Source organism: Drosophila ficusphila, unplaced genomic scaffold, assembly GCF_018152265.1.
Source record: "Drosophila ficusphila isolate 14025-0441.05 unplaced genomic scaffold, ASM1815226v1 contig_791, whole genome shotgun sequence".
NCBI lineage: Eukaryota > Metazoa > Arthropoda > Insecta > Diptera > Drosophilidae > Drosophila > Drosophila ficusphila.
The window spans coordinates 10,462,018-10,481,698 of NW_025064737.1; the positions used below are offsets into that span (position 1 = coordinate 10,462,018).

The 19,681-nt window shown below is 45.6% G+C and overlaps 2 protein-coding genes across 4 annotated transcripts in view; both read left to right on the forward strand.

Annotated features, from left to right (window-relative positions):
• Window positions 1-10,017, forward strand: part of LOC108102039 (hormone receptor 4) — a 46,977-nt gene extending 36,960 nt beyond the window's left edge. For 2 of the 3 annotated variants that reach the window (XM_043209107.1, XM_017206661.2), the window contains exon 2: window positions 6,636-10,017. In XM_043209107.1, coding sequence (XP_043065042.1) covers window positions 6,636-9,602 — 2,967 coding nt within the window. In that variant the 3' untranslated portion in view covers window positions 9,603-10,017. Of the gene's footprint in view, window positions 1-6,326; window positions 6,507-6,635 lie in introns of those variants that run through there. The other variant, XM_043209108.1, reaches the window with a different exon arrangement.
• Window positions 10,018-13,027: 3,010 nt separating this feature from the next.
• LOC108102024 (cadherin-87A) overlaps window positions 13,028-19,681 on the forward strand; it is a 59,623-nt gene continuing 52,969 nt past the window's right edge. Inside the window, exon 1 of the mRNA XM_017206626.2 lies at window positions 13,028-13,077. The gene's annotated coding sequence lies outside the window, so the exon portion shown is untranslated. The remainder of the gene's footprint in view (window positions 13,078-19,681) is intronic.

The following is a 19,681-nucleotide window of genomic DNA, read 5'->3' on the forward strand; positions in this document are numbered from 1 at the left end:
TATTATTTTAATACAAGCTACCATGTTTACCTGAGCTGATACCAATATTTCTCGAATCAAATTGAGTTCCCACCATCAAATGGGCTTTAACCGGACCTCTTTTCTTACGAATTCTTATTAGCTGGGCCATCAATCGACCAACAGGTTGATTTCCTGGCAATTGCAATCCCATATCATTTCCCCCCGGCACTTGGCAGAGGTTCAATCACAGTCGAATTCGTCCTTAAAGTCTCGACAGTCGCAACGACATATTGATGGATCGCTCGGGATGGTCAGGTAGAAAGTGAGTGCTGCAGTCCTAGAAAAAACAACACAGAAATTGAACCCGAACCCGAACCCACTGGCGTGTCTAATGCGCTGCATCCTTTTCAGGGATTACGGTCCTCGACCGTAGGTAGAAGGCTCGAGCGACCCTTGGGCGGTTAACAATGGAACGGGATGGCTTTGGATGGAGTTGGGATAAAGTTGGGATTTGGAAGAAGGGACTTGCCTCGCCTCGCCTCACGTTTCACGAAATGCCGGGTTCTGCACATCGCGTAAACAGCTGAGTTGCTGCCTCGAAGGAGGAGAAGTTGGGAGGTATGGTTCATTGACCAAAAGTCACCATTCTTAACCAGAAGGGGGGAGGGTTTTTCCCCCCAAACTCCCAGTTGGGCCTCCCCACATGTGGATAATGTATGCTTGTCAGCTGTTCCCCCATTTCGCAAACAGACAGAGACACACGTACGCAAAGTGGCAAGAGCGAGAGATGCCTTGCAAATTTTCAATGTCACCAATTGCGATGCCAACTTCGCTGCCGGCGTCGCTGCTTATAAATCTTCGACATGAAGCGCAACAAAAAGCCGCAAGAGAAGTGAAAAAAAATCAAACACACAGGCACACACAGAAACGGCAAAGCGGCGCGCATTGAAAATTGCTCTAATTCGCCAAAAACAGCTGATTTGGTCGACGGCGACGCCGCCGTGGCTTCCTGCCTCTGCTGCCGCTGCTGCTGCTGCTGCTGCTGCTGCTGCCAATTCGACGGCCCCACATCGACACGGGGACTCGGACTCGGACTCGAACTCGACTGGGTATCGGAATCGGCATCGGAATCGGGGGTTTTCTGTCTGTCTGTCAGTCGTGCGGCGAACTCCGTGGTGCGGCAACATGAAATGGCCGACGCAAAATATGCGCACATCAAAAAAGTCTGCCTCACACAACGCAACCCACTGCTCACCCCCCACCACCCACCACTTTTTACCCCCAACCCCAAAGCAAGGCCAATTCAAAGCCTTCACCTAACCTTACATCATGTTTTCGTACAAAAACTTATTCCGTTATAATATTTAAAAAAAAAAAAAAAACAATTCATCTTAACTTGAATTTTCATAATTTATTCCATAAGGTATTACTATTTAAATATGTATTTACTACAATCAAATTGGCTTGATTAAATTGTACCTTTTACTATATCTATCAGATTCAAAGATCTTGTATTAACATTTAAATTTCAAAAACGTTTAAGCTTTAGAAAAACATAATTAACTAATACGAAGACAGAACTGAAACCAAATTTACTATAACTAAAACTGATGATATACTGATACTAACTGGATATACAAAACGTTTGTCATTTTAAAACTATTATTTTTTGAAGGAATTTGTAACTTTGGAAAACATTTTTTAATTGTGGCAGAGAAAAGCCGTACGAATATTAGAAATGCTAAGTAGCTGCAGTTGAAATTATGGAAGTTGAACCGCAGTGGTGGGAAGAAGCCGGGTTCGGGAATCTTTCCGTTCCCACATCGTCATGTGCCGCTATAAGCAAATAGCAAATAGCTCGGCGCTCTGTTATTGTTGTGGGTGTTTGCATTCAAAGTTTTCACCATGAGGGAGGGAAAAATAACTAAGCCAGCATGGGAAACGCCGAGAGACGACGAGCCACCATATCGCCGACATCTCGAGCTTCTTCCCATCTAAATCCACATCCACATCCACGTCCATCGGATGAGAAAACTCGGAGAGCTCGAGCGGGTGGTTCGTCTTCAATTCAATTCATTTTTATTATGATGAGCAGCGCAGAAGACCGCTGCTGTCTTCTGCCTCTTCTTCTTCTTCTTCTTCTTCTTGTACGTCTTCTTCTTCATCTTTCACTCGGTTGAACCCCAGCTTTGGCTGGTAATTTTTTTTATTATGCCTCATCGTCGTCGTCGTCTTCTCGAACCGAGCGCTCTTTTTTATGTTTCCAAAGTTTCTTCTTCCTCTTTGGCTCGTACACTTAAATTGCTTTGGCGGAGATCGCGGCTTAAACCCAAGCCCAAACCCAAACCCAAACCCAAACCCAAGACCAAGTTAAGAGCCAGCTCGAAAACCGAAACTCGGCTTTTTGCTTCTACTTGTTATTTTTTCTCGACGTCGTTCGGTTCGGTTTTTATTTGTATTTTTTTTTTCGTCTTTCTTAGTTGGCTGGCTGTGTGCGGCTCGTTTCGCTGGTATCGCACGTTGTGCTGTGCGCCCCAGCCGAAGAATTCAAAGTGGGGCCCCGAGACCAGAGCGGCGGCAGACCAGACCCGCTCCGACCGGAGTGGCGTGGATCGGGCCGGGCCGCGTCGATTCGGGCCGGGCCAGAGTCGCAGTCAGAGCCCAGAGTTATAGCCAGAGTCCCATAGTAAGTCGGCGGTTCAGAGCCACAGAGCCAAAGAGCCAGAGCCACAGAGCCAGGCACTCGAGGTAGCGACAACGGCGACCGACTTAAATGCCTGCAAGTCGACTCGAGAGCCAAGCGAGCACAGTGGGCCGAAAAGGGGTTTATTGATCGGAAAAAATATATGCTGAAGATGAGTTTCGATTAGTATTAGAAACACAAAATACTCAGTCATAACAATGTTGAAGTTTTGGTAACGCAAATTTAGAGCTCAATTGATAGAAACTTATACTTTGATAAAAGTAAAATATACCTACATTTTTTTTGTAAATGGAATCTTTTAAAAAAATGAATACGAATAGAAATAGTATGCCTGAAAATAATAATATCTTATTTCGTTTTCTATACTATTTTGAGCTATTTCTTATTCATAAATAATGCTTTAAGTACCAAACTGTTTGTTGCTTATGGATTTCATTTATGATCTGTAATATAATATCTATTATATTATATTATATGCGCTACAAATATGAGAACCATTTTACTTTAAATTTAAAGCACCTAATAATAATGGTTTCTTGCTTATGAATTCTATTCTGATCTGCAGGTTTTATATTTAGCTTCTTTAGTTTATATCCTAGAGTGGGGAAATATGAAAAACCACTTAAAGTTCGATTTTGGCCCATTGTATCCCCCAGCGGACGACGTCGTTTCGTTATTGTTGTTGCCGTTGCCGTTGTCCCGGGCTCTGGCTCTTAGCTCTTGGCTCTGGCTTTCGGGCAAACATTTCGTTTCGTGTTGCTGTTGCTATTGCTTATGTTGTTGTTGCTGTTGTTGGTGTTGCTGCCGTCGACGATGACTGGCTCCGAGTCTCAGGTTGGGTTGGTTTCTGTTCGCTGGCTGACTGGCTGCCTGGCTGCCTGGCTGCTCGGTTGGCTCATAACCTGAAACTTGAATATTGTGGAATTTGAAGGTAGCGACGATGTTGCTGTTGTTTGTCGTTCGTTGTTGTTGTTGTTACTGCAGCAGCAACAGCAATAGCAGCAGCAGCAGCAGCAGCAACAACTGCAGCGACGCTGCGTGCGAGCTTTAGACTCGGCCCGTCAATTTGGAGCCAGTCGGAGCCAGAGTCGGAGCCCCAATCCCCAGTCCCCGATCCCCGATCCCCTCCTCCTTCCTCTTCAGCTTTTCTGTTTTCAGTCCGCTGCCAGTGCCAGCTGAAACGAGTTGCTGGCGAAGCGTAAAATGCTGCTGTTGCTGTTGCTATTGCAGTTGCTGTTGCTGCTGCTGCTGTTGCTGTTGTTATTGCTGCGTTAGTGTTGCTGTTGCTGTAGATGTTGCTGGTGGGTAAAAAGCAACGAACGCTTGACGGGGGGACTGGCTTTTGTGTATTGCTGCTGCTGCTGCCGCTTCGAAACTGCCTGAGTGATGTTGGTGTGGCAATAAAATTCAACTTCCAGCAACATTGCCAGCGAACGCAGCTCGAAAACCATCATCATCATCATCATGAACATCAGCAGTGAGCCAGTCCCAAGATGATGGCCAGCATTGTATAAATGTTGTTGTTGCCTGTTGTTGTGTTGTTGTGCTGTTGCGGCTTATAATGATGGCCAGCCAGTCAGCCACTCAGCCAAACAGCCAACAAGCCAGCATTTCTCCATTCGAACGAAAATTAGCGTAGAAAGTTTTCTTCTTTTTCCTTTTTTTTTTTTTTTTGTGTGTTGTTTTGATGTGTTTTTTTTTTTGTATTTTGGTTGATGTTCGCTTAGGTTTTTCCCGTTGCGAAGCTCTGCTGATGCGAATTGATTTGGATTGGGATGGCGAGCTTTTAGCTGATTGGTTTTGTGGTGCAGCTTTCGAGCGAACACGGCGTATGCGCAACGAGCTTCGGCCGCATTACACATACGACCAGTTGTCAACAGAACAATGAGCCATAAGTGCGCGGCTCGCCTTTAAAGCGACAACAGCGGCGATAAGCAATGAGTCAGCCCTCGAGAGGAATGGCAATGGGTAGCAGAGGGCTGTCTGTTTCTGGATTCCGAGAACTCAACTTCTCGCTGCGTGGAAAGCAAAGCAAAGCCAAGCGAAGACGCTCGCTCCCAAAAGGGCAAATCATCATCATCAGGCGGCAGGCAGGCAGGCAGGCAGGCCAGCCTGTCTAGACTCGCTCCAGCCCCTATACCCTATACCAAAAATAAAACCGAACCGAACCAAAAACATACAGCTGCACAGACGAGAACACCAAAATGCGATACGAAACGAAACGAAACGAGGGATGAAATGCGATGATGATGAGACATGCGGCAGTGGCAAGACTCCGAGGCAGACAGGCAAACAAGGGAAGCCAAGGGGCGAGTGGCAGAGGGAAGGGGCTGGGACAGGGGTGGCAAGGGGAAAAATGCGAAACACATGCGACTCAGCGACGACGACGACGACGACGACGAGCGACCTCGATGACGATAACACACTGCGTTTCAGAACTGAAAACTCACCCTCGGGTTCGGGCTCTCGTATTATATTCTATACTATATTCCCCCAATGCTGAAGGCAACTGCAACAGCAGCAGAAGCAGCAACATCGCAGGCAACATCGGTGGCAGCAGCAGCAACACCGGCAAATATGCGAGCATATGGCAACCCTTATGGATATATGGATATATCACAAAGGCCGTTCCTTTCTCGAGCGACGTTCGCACAGATGTTCAGAACTCAGAACTCAATGGGCAATAGGGAAAACTGCCGGCGAAGGGCACTGAATTTTGGGCAGAGTGCCGGCAATCGGAGGGTGGCAACTCTTAAAAAGAAGGGGGATTGCGAGTCGCAAATCCCCAGCATGATTCAGCGATCGATAGATGTGCACTTAGGGCAGAAGATGGTGGTGTGGTTTGCCGAGGATTAGGGTTATTAAAGCTCATGTTTGATCATCGATAATGTATTAAATTTGTAAAAAGTTGTGACAACTCAAGATCATGGAGAACATAAATTGTAAGAATATGTAAAAAAATATAAATAAAATATATATTTTATCAAGTATAGATTCAATAGAAATAGCAGTCATAATATTCTCATAATTTTCTTAATACAATTATGTTCTTGCAAAACTAAACCAATACTCAGTTTATTAGGGTCACTAAATAACCAAAAACCTTATAATATTTTAGTACTCTTCACTGTTTTTTATGGAGTACAGAGCCATCCGGGAAATTCTTTCCTGCCATTGTTCCCATGCCATTGCAGTGTTGATCCAAAATCATGGCTGGAGCAGAACTCGAAAACCCAAAAATAGTTTTGAAAAAAGAAGAGCAGAACGGAGGAAAGTCGCCCAGCAAATGTGGCGGAAGTTGATGGGAAGGCAGCAGAGCACTCGGAATGGGAAGACTCTATAGTACAGAATCACAGAATCGTCGCGGCCCACACGAATACGAATCTCGAAACTCGGGGTCTTGCCCTCTCTTTCCGTTGCTGTGCGTTTTATTTTAAGAAGATTTCGAGCAGCGTTGATGAGCAATGCTAGCGGGAAAGGAGAGGAGAAGAGGGGGTGGTGTTCTGAGGGGGTGGAGAGTGGGTGGATGGGTGGAGGAGGGTGGCTGACTGACTGACTGACGGCCAGACAGCCTCGACTTGGCTTGACTGCTGTTGTTGCTGTTGCTGCCTGGCATTTTCCATTTCATTTTCATGGCTCGAGTGGGCGGAAGGGAGGAGAGAAGAGGAGAGGGGGTTGTGGGTGGGTGGTTTTGGTGGGGAAGTTCAAGTCCCTGCCTGACTTCCATTTTCTTGATAAGTTTTTAGCTGGCTGTGTGTCCTTTGTTGGCTCGTGCGAACCGTGCGGAAATTTATGATGCACAGAGGGAAAAACCCAAATCGAAGTGAACGAACAAAGAATGGTAGAATTTATAATATTGTTTGATTGTAGAAGTCAACAAAGATTTTCTCTCTGTATTACTTTATCCTTTTGCTTTACATTTTTGGCGGCAAATCACTAAACGTATTTTCGCATTTCCTTCGCTTTGCAGGTGAATTCCGCGATGGGTCTTCAAGCAACAGCCGCCACCAAGCGGAAGCATGAGCTGACCTTCGATAGCAAGGATGCCAACACCACCTACACGGGCAACTGTGCCCCGCCCCCCGTCAAGGCCAACAAGTGGGCCATCAGCAACAACAACTACCTGGAATCGCTCGAGGAGCAGCAACAGCAACAGCAGCAGCAGCAGCAACAACAGCAGCAACAGCAACAGCAATCGCCAACGGAGGCAGCTGTCGAGTCCAACAACAACCACATCGTGCTGGATGTGGCATCCATGGATGGGCTGAAGCCAACGGAGCCAAGTATTAGCAATGGTCATGAAGTTACTACCTTGAAGAGTCAGGCGGAGGTGCCGCTGCCGCCGACGGCGAGTGCGGCGATCCCGGAGGACAGCATCGCCCGCTTGGAGGTGGTGGCTGCCTCGGCGGTGCCCTGTGAACCCTGGACGGGCAGTGGCAACACGACGACTGCCTCGGCGGTGGTGGCGGGATCACCAGCGGGATCCGCTGAGCCCGTCGATTGCATCTCCAAGTTGCAGGCGGTCGCCGTGCCCAGTGATCCGTGGGGCAGCATTGCCACCCGCTCCACCCTGGCCACCACCTTGCTGAGTGCCGATGAGCTGGACGACGACGACGATGACTTCGAGGACGACTACGAGGAGGAGGAGAGCACCATACCCACCTACTGTTCGATGCGCTATCATCCGTTTGTGCCGCATCCGCATCCCCATCCGCACCAGTTGCCGCCGCACCCCCACCAGCAGCAGCAACAGCAACAACAGCAGCAGCAGCAACAGCAACAGCAGCAACAACAGCTCTCGCAGCAGCAGCAACCACATCCCCAGCAGCAGCAGCAACTCGCGCAGCAACACTCGCAGCTGCAGAGGAGCTATGCCCCTGGCTATGGAAGCAGGCAGCCCAACTACTACTCGGAACCCTTTCCGCAGCAGAATTGCTCGCGCACCGGCGGACCGCAGCACATGACGCAATCGCCGCCGCCGACGCCGCAACAGGCGCGTGGTTTTGCACCGCCGCAGTGGGCGACAGCGGGCGGCAGTCCCGCGAATCCCGCGGTGGGATCGCAGCAGTTCTACGAGTCCGCCAGTGGAGCAGGAGGAGGCGGAGGAGGAGGAGCCTATGCCCCGCCGGCGGCGCCACAGCAAACGATACGCTGTGCGGAGAACGGCAAGTCCTACTTGGACTTGGGCTGCAGCAGTGGAGCCTCCGGAGCCACCGGTGGTTCGCCCATCAGTCCGCCGCCCTCGTCGGCACCCGTGGTTCCCTTCGCCGGACTGCCACTTCATGGCTTGCCACTCAAGCGATGCTGCGACGGAAGAGCCGGCGGGTGGTGCAGTGCCAACAGGAGCTGTTACAAGGACACGCGGCTGAAGATCCGCAACCTGTCCATGTTCAAGCTCTCCCGCTTCCGCCAGGTGTCCGAGCAGTCGCTCTACCGCTCCGTCTTGATCTGCAACACGCTGAAGCGCATCGATCGCGAGATCGAAGCGGAAGCCAAGGAGCTGCACCAGGCGGCGCAGCAGCACCACCAGCAGGCGGCGGCAGCGGCAGCCGCAGCAGCAGCGGCGGCGGCACAAGCGGCGCAATACCATCCAGCCTACCAGCAACAGCAGCAGCAGCAACAACAGCAACAGCAGCAGCAACAGCAGCAATCCCCGCCAGCGCCACTGCATCCGCATCCGCAGCAGCAACAGCAGCAGCAGCAGATGGATTACGCACCCGTTTTGAACTGCGCTCGGTTGGCCAACATGGATCACTACCAGCAACTGAGTTTCCAGCCACAACAGCAGCAACAGCAACAGCAGCAGCAACAGCAGCAACAACCTCCGCAACCGCATGGCTACCACGAGCGACTGGAGAGCCAGCCTGCCGCCTACAGGGGCGTGGCAGCAGCGGGAGCGGGGGCTTTCGGCACGCAGCCCAGCAACTGTGATACATTGGCGGCGGGTGCGAGTAGCAACACGGCCAGCGGCAGCAGCAACAGCAGCAACTCCTCGGCGACAACGGCGACGAGCAGCAGTAGTTTGCATCCCTACGATCACTATCCCTTTCGGGAGTCGCAGTCGGGTCGTGCCACGCCCTTTCCCGCCTGCCCCACGACCACAGCAGCAGCGGCAGCAGCATCGGCGGCAGCAGCAGCAGCAGCGGCCAGCGGCGGAATTGCAACTGCAACATTAAGTAGCAGCAACAGCAGCAGCAGCAATCTGAGCAGTTCCCCCGCCACCAGCAGCAGCAGCAACACCAGTTCCTCCACTGTAATGAGCAGCAGTTCGAGCAACGCGCCGAGCAGCCAGTCGCCAGTTGCAGCCTCCGTGGCAAGTAGCAACAACAGCAACAACAACAACTGCGATACCAGCGATTCGGGCTACGCGGACGACGACTCCACGCGCTCGATCAACTGGAGTTCGGTGCTCAGCCTGAGTTCGCAATCGGCGCTGGATCCGCTGAACAACAACGATCTGTTCAGCATTCTCCCGGCGGCAGCCACGCCCACAGCGGTTCCGGTGTCCGTGCCGGCGGCCAGCAGTTCCAACTCCTCGAACTCCGGCTCCACGCTGGCCTTCAGCGGCAGCTTCACCACCGTTCAGGCGAGCAGCGGGAGCAGCGGAAGTGGGAGTGGCAGTAGCAACTCCTGCGGCAGCAGCTCCACCACGGCCACGTTCACCACCCTGTCCACCATCTCGTCGGCCACCCACTCGCTCACCTCGTCGTACGTGAGCAGCATCAGCTCGAATGTGTCGGCCGGGGCGAACACCTGGGAGTACGGCTTCCTGGACATGGAGTTCGGCCTGGGCTCGGAGTTCACCGAACTGGTGCCCAGCTGCAAGCTGAGCTCCGAGGATCTCTTCAAGAGCGGACTCGGTGGCCAAGTGGTGGCCGCATCGCGGCTGCACGACAACGAGCTGGAGCAGCCGGCCCACATCATGGTCGGCAGTTAGTATCAGTTGTAGACGACGACGATGACGACGACGACGAAGGAGGATCCCCAGCGGAGGAGGGCGACGTGCTGGTCGCGTCGCCTGCTGGCGCCCACTAGCAATTCCAAGCAGTATTGATGAATCGACGAAGGACACGAGACGGGGTGGGAAAACCAGGATGGGGAGGGGGGATCTTAAATGCTAATTAAATGCTCAGGTTGTGAACGTGCATGCAGATATATATAATCCTAATCCTTGGTCCTAATTCCCCCCTCCCCTCCCCTTTTCCTTCTCCCTACAACACACACACACACACACACACACAAGCAAGCAAGCAATCGAGGATAAAGAACGTAATTGCAATCCATAAAGAAATTCGTAACTAAGTGAGAGATCGAAAGGAAGAAGAGGAATGAACAATGATTATGACAAATGAGCAAGCAAAACTATTAGCAAATTTTTGTAAGTGTAAATATTGTTAGTTTTTAAGGCAGAGCAGCAGCGAACTCCTAGATAAGTAAGTTTGAAACGGAAGCAAAACAAAAATTCTATATTAGCGTAACTTTAGCTTTGTTAGTTGCAATTGTTGCAGTTTTTCGATTCCACACCACAAAACAACAACAACAAAAAGAACAAGAACAACAAGAAAAGCATCAAAACGAACAACATTTGGCCGTTTGGAAATTGTCCAAAAACAACAACAAAAACCAGATCAATTAACTAAATTTACGTTTTGGCCTAAAGACGATGCAGCATTCGGCAGCAGCAAAACAAAATTGAAAAATCGAAAAACGTTTACTATATTACTAGCCATAAGTATTATTATTTATATACAAAACCCGCAAAAAACAAACAAACAAAAGAACAACTTAAAACAAAGTTTTATAAAAAGAAAAAACAAAGAAAAAACCCACAAAAAGAACAAAAAAAATTAAAAATGCAAGCAAATATAAAGAATTTGTTAAAAAAAACTATTATCTCTTTGAATATTTTGGGAAAGGTCGGGATTTTCTTTTTCAGAAGGGTATAAAACTCAAAGTATTTGGAGTGATGGGTTAAAATTTTATTGAAGCCCTTTACTAAAAATAAAAGAAAAAAGGATATCAGTTTTTCCACAATTTCTGGACATAACGGTGCGCGCAAAACTTTAGCGTTTAAATTATCGCCTGAACAAAAATAAATGATCTGGCAACGTGGCATTGGCTGTCCAGCAAGTGGCGCCTCTTGTGGTTTATGTATAAGTCAACGAGGTTTGTGTCTACGATAAATACAATGTCAGAGATTACAGTTCCATGCTTACACGATTAGGTGGCGTCGAAGCAATTTTACCATACATCCAAGTTTCGATCCGGAAATGCAACAATGGTTTAAAGATCCGCTGAGGAGAAGAGACACAGATTTGTAGATAAAAAAGGCTAGAAAATTAACAAGCAAACGAAAAATACAATTTAACATTAACAATTTTTTAAAAACTTTTTAGAAATCTCTTTCAAATAAATATCTAAGAATTACAATTTAAAACAAAAGTATATTAGCAATGGACGAGACAAATATGAACAGATATTATAAAATAAGACATTTAGCGAAACAATTGCTTATTTAAGTAAATGGTTAACAGCTTACGGCATTCGGAGTTAAGATTAGCTGGATTAAAAACGCATGCGGTTGGGATATTAAAGAATATTGTTACTATTCAAATGAAGTCAATTCTTCAGCAACATGCCGGCGAGCTTGTCAACATGTTGCCGGTTAGCAGAGTGTGCCCGTTCTATATGTGTGCAAATATCCAGCACTTCCAGCATTTCGTGGTGCTTTTGCAACGGTCTCACCACCAAGAGCGCAACAAGTGATTCTGTTGTTTGTTTTCAATTTCTCTCTTCGAAACGGAACGTGAGCGGACGTGTGCGGACGCGTCGCTGCCGGAAAAATAAGTTGCGTCGGCGTTGCGGCGTTGTTGTTGTTTACGTGTTAAATAAAAGTGTCTGCGTGAAGGGCCCGCTTGGGTGTGTGTGTTGGTGTTGTTGTTCGTTCTCAGCGTGTGTTTCGAAATACCGCATTGTTTAATTACCGCATTACAGCCGCCACGGCTAATTCAATGCAAACAAAAGCTAGTGTGTGAATGAAATTATGCTAAAATAGATAATAACCAAAGGTAAAAGAAAGCAACGATGAGGAACAGAAAAGTTCTGCAGCGCGGTTGCGTCGGCGCAGCAGCGTTCCTTTGTGTGTGTGTAGTGGTCCGTCTGGTTTTTTCGGCTCTGTTTCTATGTGTGCGTGTTTGCGAAGCAACAATTTAATTGCTATTCGATTTTAAAAGCAGTTCAATTGCAAACAATTACAAATATGTAATTTGCTGTCGATTGCATTTGCATTGGAGTGCGTAATTACATTTTTGAGCCACAAAACACAAACACTGAACTGTTGCTACTACACAGAGAATAAAATTGATGGCAAATTATTATCAAAAATTACTTATCAAGACTTAGAAAGTAATATTATTAGACTGAAATATTAAAATTTTTTTGGATCATTGAACTCTGGCTATTAATAGCAAACACGTATAGAAATCATATCTGTTATTTATGTTTATTTAAAATACAAAAAATCTTAATATTGATCTTCAGCATAAGAAATATTAAAATATCAAGCTGATCTGCGAACGTCTAGTTGATAATGCAACTACTTTTGCTCTGTATGGCGTGTAAATGGCGTAATCGTAATCTTTGTGCCCTCTTTTTAATGATTTAATTAAAAGCGTAAATTGCAGGCCGAAATTCAATTTGTCCGTTTGACTTTTCAGTTCGTGTGGGTGGCTCTCTGACATTGAGTTTTTATATTGTTTGTTATTGTTGCACAGACAAACGCACACACACGAAGTAATTAAGTACGTGCGTCGCGTGCCGTTTTGAATTTTCTTTTTCCTTTTACTCTGGCCCGGAAAATGTTCTCTGCCCGTTGCGCGTTTATTTGCATTTCCATCAATTCGAAATTCGAATCGTACAATACAGTAAAAAAACCAAAAAACCAGTTGACCGTGAGATAATTCGTGCATAATTGCTAAATAGAAAAAATAAAAATATGTGAATGATTGAATTGCTGAAATATTGAGTGTTTGTGTTTTTCTCTCTCCCTCTCTTTTCCCAATATGTGTTTGTGTTTGCGTTGCCCTTCGTCAATGAATAACGGCAGTTTGCGAGGTGCGAAGTCGAAGAAGAGCACACAACAACAAATTGCCATCACCTTTGTCAGCAGCAAAAGGCCAGAGAAAAAGCCAAAAAGCAACAACTAAGCCGGCATTGGAGGAGGCAAAAAAAAGAACGAGATAAAAACAAAACGCAACTGCGACGTCAGCAGAGCCCAAGAAGAGCTCCGGGAGCCTTGGTGGCCACATTCCAGCGTCATCAGCCGGCGGAGGCCGTCGCAGCCGCCAAGCCCGGGTCACCGAAATTCTTTCTTTCGACCCCCTCGAGAAAAGCAGTAACAGCAGAAGCAGCGGGTAAGTCAACTTGGAGGGAACAGGTAACCCTGGTTAAGTGCCACAGTCTTTGATGATGCTCTGAAACTTGATACTAAATCATTTCTTTATTGACTTCAGAGTAGCTTAATATAATTCTCAATGAACTCACCTTTGAATTAATTTAATTTATTTTTCTTATTTTCGTTTTTCTTGTCTCTATGTAAAAATGTTTGGTTTTAAAGGCTCAAAATGCATAAAATTTTTAGGTAAATAAATTTAAGAGATATTATATATAAAACTTCAAGATTTGGTTTGCTTTTTTAATAACTGCGTTTCATTAAATTTTTTAATAAATAACAGCAATGTACCTAATTAAAAATAAATTATTTAAAAACTTTATTGGCAGAAATTTTAAAAAAATTCCTCAAGCCCATTCCACACTGTAGGTAGTAAGTACATCAACGTCAATGTTGTGCCTGCCATTCTTGTACTGCTTCCTCCTCCATGCTGTTGCTGTTGTGTCACGCCCTCCGCAGTCAGGCGGGCCATGAGAAAACATTTTTGCGTAGAAATTACATATTGTTTCGTTTTCACATCCCAGCAACCACCCCCCGCCCACCTGCTGCTGTGCTTGGTGGCTTGGTTACTGCCCGCTAACCCCTTTCCCTCCAAATCCGGGCCCCTTGTATTTTTATGGGTCGTCATCCATCGTTGTTCTGCCAAGCGCCTCTGGAAAGCAACTGGCACCTCTCCCCACAACAGCAACCTACTCTTCGCCTCCTTTCTCATCATCTACAGGGCATCGCTTTCTGCTCATCAAAGCACAAAAACATCCAACGGCGGCTGCCTCAATTATGTTAATTATGAATTGCTCCCCGGCTGTCTGTTCAAGTACGGGTTTTTGTTTGGGTGTGTTTAACGGGGGAGCGCAAGTCAAGCGGCTAAGTGGGCTTTTGGGTTAGCACCTGGTGAGGTCGCAATGTAACCCAAATTCGAGAGCATTTCGCAAACTTGATTTGAGCCATTGCCATTGCCCAAAATTGATTCATCTCCTCCGCTCGCTTGATGATCTTTTAATGGTCCATAAACCTCATTTAAGACTCTGCCGATCCTCATGGCAATGAACTTTAGCCATCCAAATTCCTTCGAGAGTTCAATCTTTCGCTAATTTAACTAATGAGTTGTTCGAGCTGATGGGGATTGCTCATATGTATACTTATGTAGTTGGCAAAACAAATGTGATTATGCGGCAAATGTTTGTGTTAATATTTGCTCTCTATGCTCGTAAAAGCTAATGATGTTTTGATTGGAAGGTGAACTTATTACGTCGCTCTATATTTATCTTTTCGATATTATTAGTGCTGTTTTTTTTATGAGTGAGTCATGTGAATAAATTAAATTATAAAGAAGTAATAATCAGATTAAAGGTTTAACTTAAATGAGGGTAAAATCAAGTTATCAACTCAATTGCAATTTTAATAGCAAATTAACATGGTGAAGTTTAATATAACAATTAAAACCATACGACCTTTTTTGTTTATCGCAACACTTTTTTACTTGTCAACCCGCATTTAACCCCATTGTCCGTTCTTTTTTCAAATAAAATTTATCGCAGATTCAGCAGCAACAGCAACAATAGATCACGGACTGCCGGCTGAGGTCGCAATATTCCCCGGCTTACTTCAATTTTATCCGCCACTGGAGAATTTCGTAATTTCTAAATCACAATATTAATGCAGGCCCCAACAATGGGAAAAATGTTGTTGTTTGTTGCAACCCAAGGAGCGAGAGCTGGAAAAGCGGCTGCTTATTTCTTTTTTGGGAAACCTTTTAACAATGGGAAACTTGCCCAAGCCGTCGACGGAACTGCGTCCAAACTGCTGCTGTTTCTTTCTTAGTGCTTTTTGTTGTTGTCGTCGTTGTTGTGGTTGTTTTTGTTATTGCCGTCGCAAGCCGGAAGATATTTCAGACAGGCTTGCAAGCGGGCCCCTAAAAGGGGGAGGTTGGGTGCCACTGGCGGCGGGTTCCATGTTTAGACAGAAACAAGTTTTATGCTTTGGCAATGATGACGCTAGAGCACTGACTCCGACTCTCCGCGACTTCGACTCTGACCAGTCCATCGGCTTCTGTGGCCAGCTGCCTGTGTTGTTCTTGGCCTACACAATTCATTGCTCCCCTTTTCCTGGCCGCTCCCGGTTCCGCCCGCCAAATGCGATTCCGAGCCCAAAAAACCAGACCCGCTCTACGCCCGAACTCACTTGGTTGGGTATAGTATGGTTCAGTGGCAGGGCTGCGGTGCAACCGAGTTGTGTAGTTTTGAACTAGTTGCGGCGTTTCAAATCAGGCCGAAACCATAGGTCGGCCTAAAGATGGGAACGTGATAAAAAGGGTTCACGGTTGAAGGAGGTTTTTACCATTAAATTAGCAGGAAATAGAATATCAAAGTTATATTAGGCAGCTTTTCTTTAAATAAGCAGGAGAATAATATATATTAAATATGAGTTTTCATTATAAATTATACTGACTTTGGTGGTAATCAATTGTGGAATCTTTAAAAAAGTTAATAATCTATTCACCCTTATGATCTGGAGATTAAGTTCCCATCTCTAATGCAATCATTTCAATTCTAAGCCCACCAATCCACCTCATACATAGTTCACCCATTACCCCATGCACCACCTCCCGGCTCCCCAGGGGTCTGTCGCACTTTTTGGTAGTGTTCACAATTTGGAAATTAACTGGTTTGGTTGTTTTTGGCCCGGTTGGCCTGTCCAGGCCATGGAATCCTGTCTGGGCCGCAACGCTTTCTAGCCATTTGTATTGTTCGACGGCGTCGAGATGGACGGCTCTATATGTAAAGGATAAAGTGAGCTTAAAGTTTTCCAGGGTTCACTTTTAGTTGGTTCTTTTGGCGCGTTGAGGTTTTCGACCGGACCGTCTGGGATTTTACTCTGAAAAACTTTTGCCAGCCAAGTGGGCGGTTACGCTTAGAAAGGGGTGTGCTGCAATCCTAGGAGAAGGGAGCGTGCTTTGGGCGGATTGTGAGTGGCTAGTGGAAGTCGGCCATTCAGCCGCGACAGGAAGACAGCACAGGAAGGAAGTTCATTTTGTGCAACTTAACGCTTTTCTCCCTCTCTCACTCCTTTGGCTTGGCTGCATGTCTGGCCTGCATCCCCTCCTTCCTCAGACCGTCTTACATTTTGAATAGGCTGCAGAGATCGGAGATAAAACTTGATGACCGGTTGGATATTACGAAGTTGTTTTCAGTATAGTAGCCATGTAAAATAAGCTTATCTGGCAATCAAAACTAAAGTATTACAAACGCTTTAATAGCTGTTTTATTATCAGATTACATGTTCAAAATCTCAATTTATTAATCTGTCTTTAAAAAGATATTAAGCTAAAATGGAATTTAATAATAATAACAATTTTTTTGGATTCCAAAATTTTAAATTCATAGCATAGCATAGCATTAAAAAATTATTTTAAAGTTGTTCATTTTAATATCATCAGTAAGTCAACATTCTCAACCAGTTTTTTTTTTTAGAAAAATTTCCCGCCACAGAAATTACAATTTAATTCGCAACCGCATTCGAGCTTATTCTCTGTTTTGGCCACATTCTTTTTCTCTGCAGTGCATTTGTGCCAAAAGCAATTTGAAGAATTTCTTATCGGGATTTATGATCCTCCGCACCTTGGAGCGCATAAATCAAACCATAAACTAGAGTCACTCGTTGGAACATATGCGGCTATGATGGACCATGCCGTGGAGAGCGGTTGCCATTTCTGGCCACTAATCCCCGCCCTCTTCTTCTTCTCTTTATCTCCGCCGGTTAATGGGAATCCGTGGATAAAAAACAGGCAAATTGCCCGGTTTTGGCATCAGCGGCACTCACATAGATACTCACTAATACGCCCGCACTCGGACTAAATTTTTAATCAAGCTTGCCAGCAGCTGTGATTCCGCTGGTGGAAGCCATTTTGGAGCTAACCCACCACCCCCGCCAGCGTCCCTCATCCCCACCGTAATGTTCGTCCTTGGAAAGCGCAAAAAATGCAATCAACGTCAAATGCGCTTCGAAACTTTGTGCAAAATAATAGAAAAGCCATTAATTTCACTTCTCGTCGAAGATGTTAGGAGAATCGGGCAGAAATGCGGGAAAAAGCGGGGGCGCAACGTCTGGGCGTGGCCTGGACATATGGCGACATAGCCTGGCACAAAAAAAAGGAAGAAGAGGGGAGCCGAGAGGAAACGGCAAATAAGCGAAGAAAAGTAATTTTTAATTATGCGCATAACGTGAGTCAAACTTTGATTGGAATTACACGAAATCCGATTAATCGCTCGGTGCGCTTCCGTTTGCCATTCTCGGTCTCTTGGGAAAACTTTTTCCAGCTCTTACAACCTCTACTCCCCCTCCACAAATGATGCAAAGTTCTCGGCTCAAACAATTTTCATTAGCAACAACAAAAACCGCTAATTTCACTTACAATTAGCGGTAAGCCAACATGTCACATCAGTTGGTCTAGTCGGTGGGCGGTGGGGCAGCCACTCCACATAAAACGACCAGACAAGTTTTCAACTGAAATTACCAAAAAAAAGAAAAGAAATACGGAAGAGTAAAAGACATTTTGTTAAATTATGAAAGGGATACCCTTAAGTAAAGATGCATTCAGATAGCATTTGATAAAACTAAATAAAGTAATTTTAGTTTAAAATCAAATAGGAAGTGTATTATATTATTTCTTAATTTCTGTTTACACAAAAATTTGATTTAATGTCTAAGGATTGAAAATATTAATTTTAATCATTATTATTATTTATTATTTAGAATAACAGTTTATGCTTAATGGAATTATTACTTATTTTATTACTTGTTGTTATGTTTTGTATTGTATTTTGCTTTCGTATCGTCAAATGAGAGTATTCAAAAGTATCAGTGGTTCAGAGTTGAGTCCACACAATTTGTTTAACATTTATGAGTGACAATGGGCAGTGGCCTCGCCATGGGGGAAACTGTGGGGGCCAGAGTGATGTTGAGCCAACAGAGTAGTTATGTAATACAAAGTTTAGTCAACGGTCAGCGGTAATGCAATAAGCAACTTTTCCAAACTGCTGCTTCGCCTCGGACTCCATTAAAGTTGTCAAATGAAGTCGAAGTTTGATTGCCTGGGGAAAAGCAGTGACCTGCTCCCAGTTCCTGTCAGCCTCCCTCGCCTTTCGTTCCATCCACAACTTTTCCCGTGTTGACATGGACTTGATGCTGTCCCGGAGATTAGTGAAATGTCCTGTGATGTTTTCCTGTTAAACGCCATCGCAGTAGAGTATTTATAATTGCCAGCCTCAGGGCTCAGACTTGTGCGAATCCGGTCGAATGGATGGGCAGCCAACCCAAAGCCTCCCCCGAGGGGCGTTTGACGAGTTTTTGCAGTTTATTTGCTTTAAAAGATTGTGTTGACATAAAAGGAGTGAACTGAAAATCAGGATTTGCAAACTAATCAATAGTTTTAAGTGCAGGAGAAATTCCTTAAATAATGTATCAAGTTGAAATGATTTTACTGTCAAATAAAGAATTTAAAATGCATCTACCTTTAATTTATTGCATCTACCTTTAAATTAAATTCCCTTTTCAATTGTATTCAGGTTTTATGCTTTGTAATTGCATTAAAAACTGAATAAGTACACAAATAAACCTTTTTTAATTAGATTACCTACTTCCAGATATCATATCCCATTCGTAATCAAATTAGAGACTCACATGCAAAGTGCATATCCTGCGGCGAGCAAACTTTGCCACCAACTCTCTCAGGCGGAGCTCCTTCCTTTGCAACTCCTCCCAGGACCATCATATTTTGCCTCAACGGTGTCTAACAAAGCAATTAGAGCCACGGATACGCCAACACCGTTTGAGTTTGCTAAGTAAACGCTGCCGAGACGCCCAGAGTTGGCCCTAGGGCAGCATATTCATTAGGCCAAGGAGGCGGAGGATTAAGGGAGGCGTCGGCAGATGGCTGGGTTTTCTTCCCAGAAAGGAAGTGCGATGGTTTTCTTTGGGAACGGAGAAGAAGTACCTTCCTTGGCTTCTTGGGCTTCCCTGCCTTCCTGATGGCGCTCGCCCCAACTTATGGGTCACTTGTTCAAGAAATTGCACAAAACTTTGCCAACTGGTTGTTGTTATGGCCAAGAAAGGAAGAGAGCGAGGGATTGAATATATAGAATGGGGATGGCGTAATGAGGGAGCGACTAATGAGAGACTTCAACTGCTACAATGAATATAATTAAATGAGTCCAAGGTGTAAACTAGCGAATTGTTTGATCCCATTCATTCAGCTAAGGCTCCCAGTCTGCCACTCCAACTCCCCCTTTTTTTCCACTCTATCCCCGTCATCTGTTCTTCTCTTTGGTTTATTTTTTTTCGCATCCCTGCCGCCTGGCAACTTTGTGCCTGTTCAGCTAAATGTTGTTAAACTTTCATCTTGGGCTCAGCACTTTTTGCACTTTTCAAACAGTTTTTTTTTTATCGGGTTCTTGTTCCTGCCCGGCGGGCATTTTTCAGTCACCGACTTGCTCCAGTTAGCCAACTGTCAGTCACTTGATCGTTTACAGTGTGACAGGTGGTATTCTGCTGGGATGGCGATGAACTGT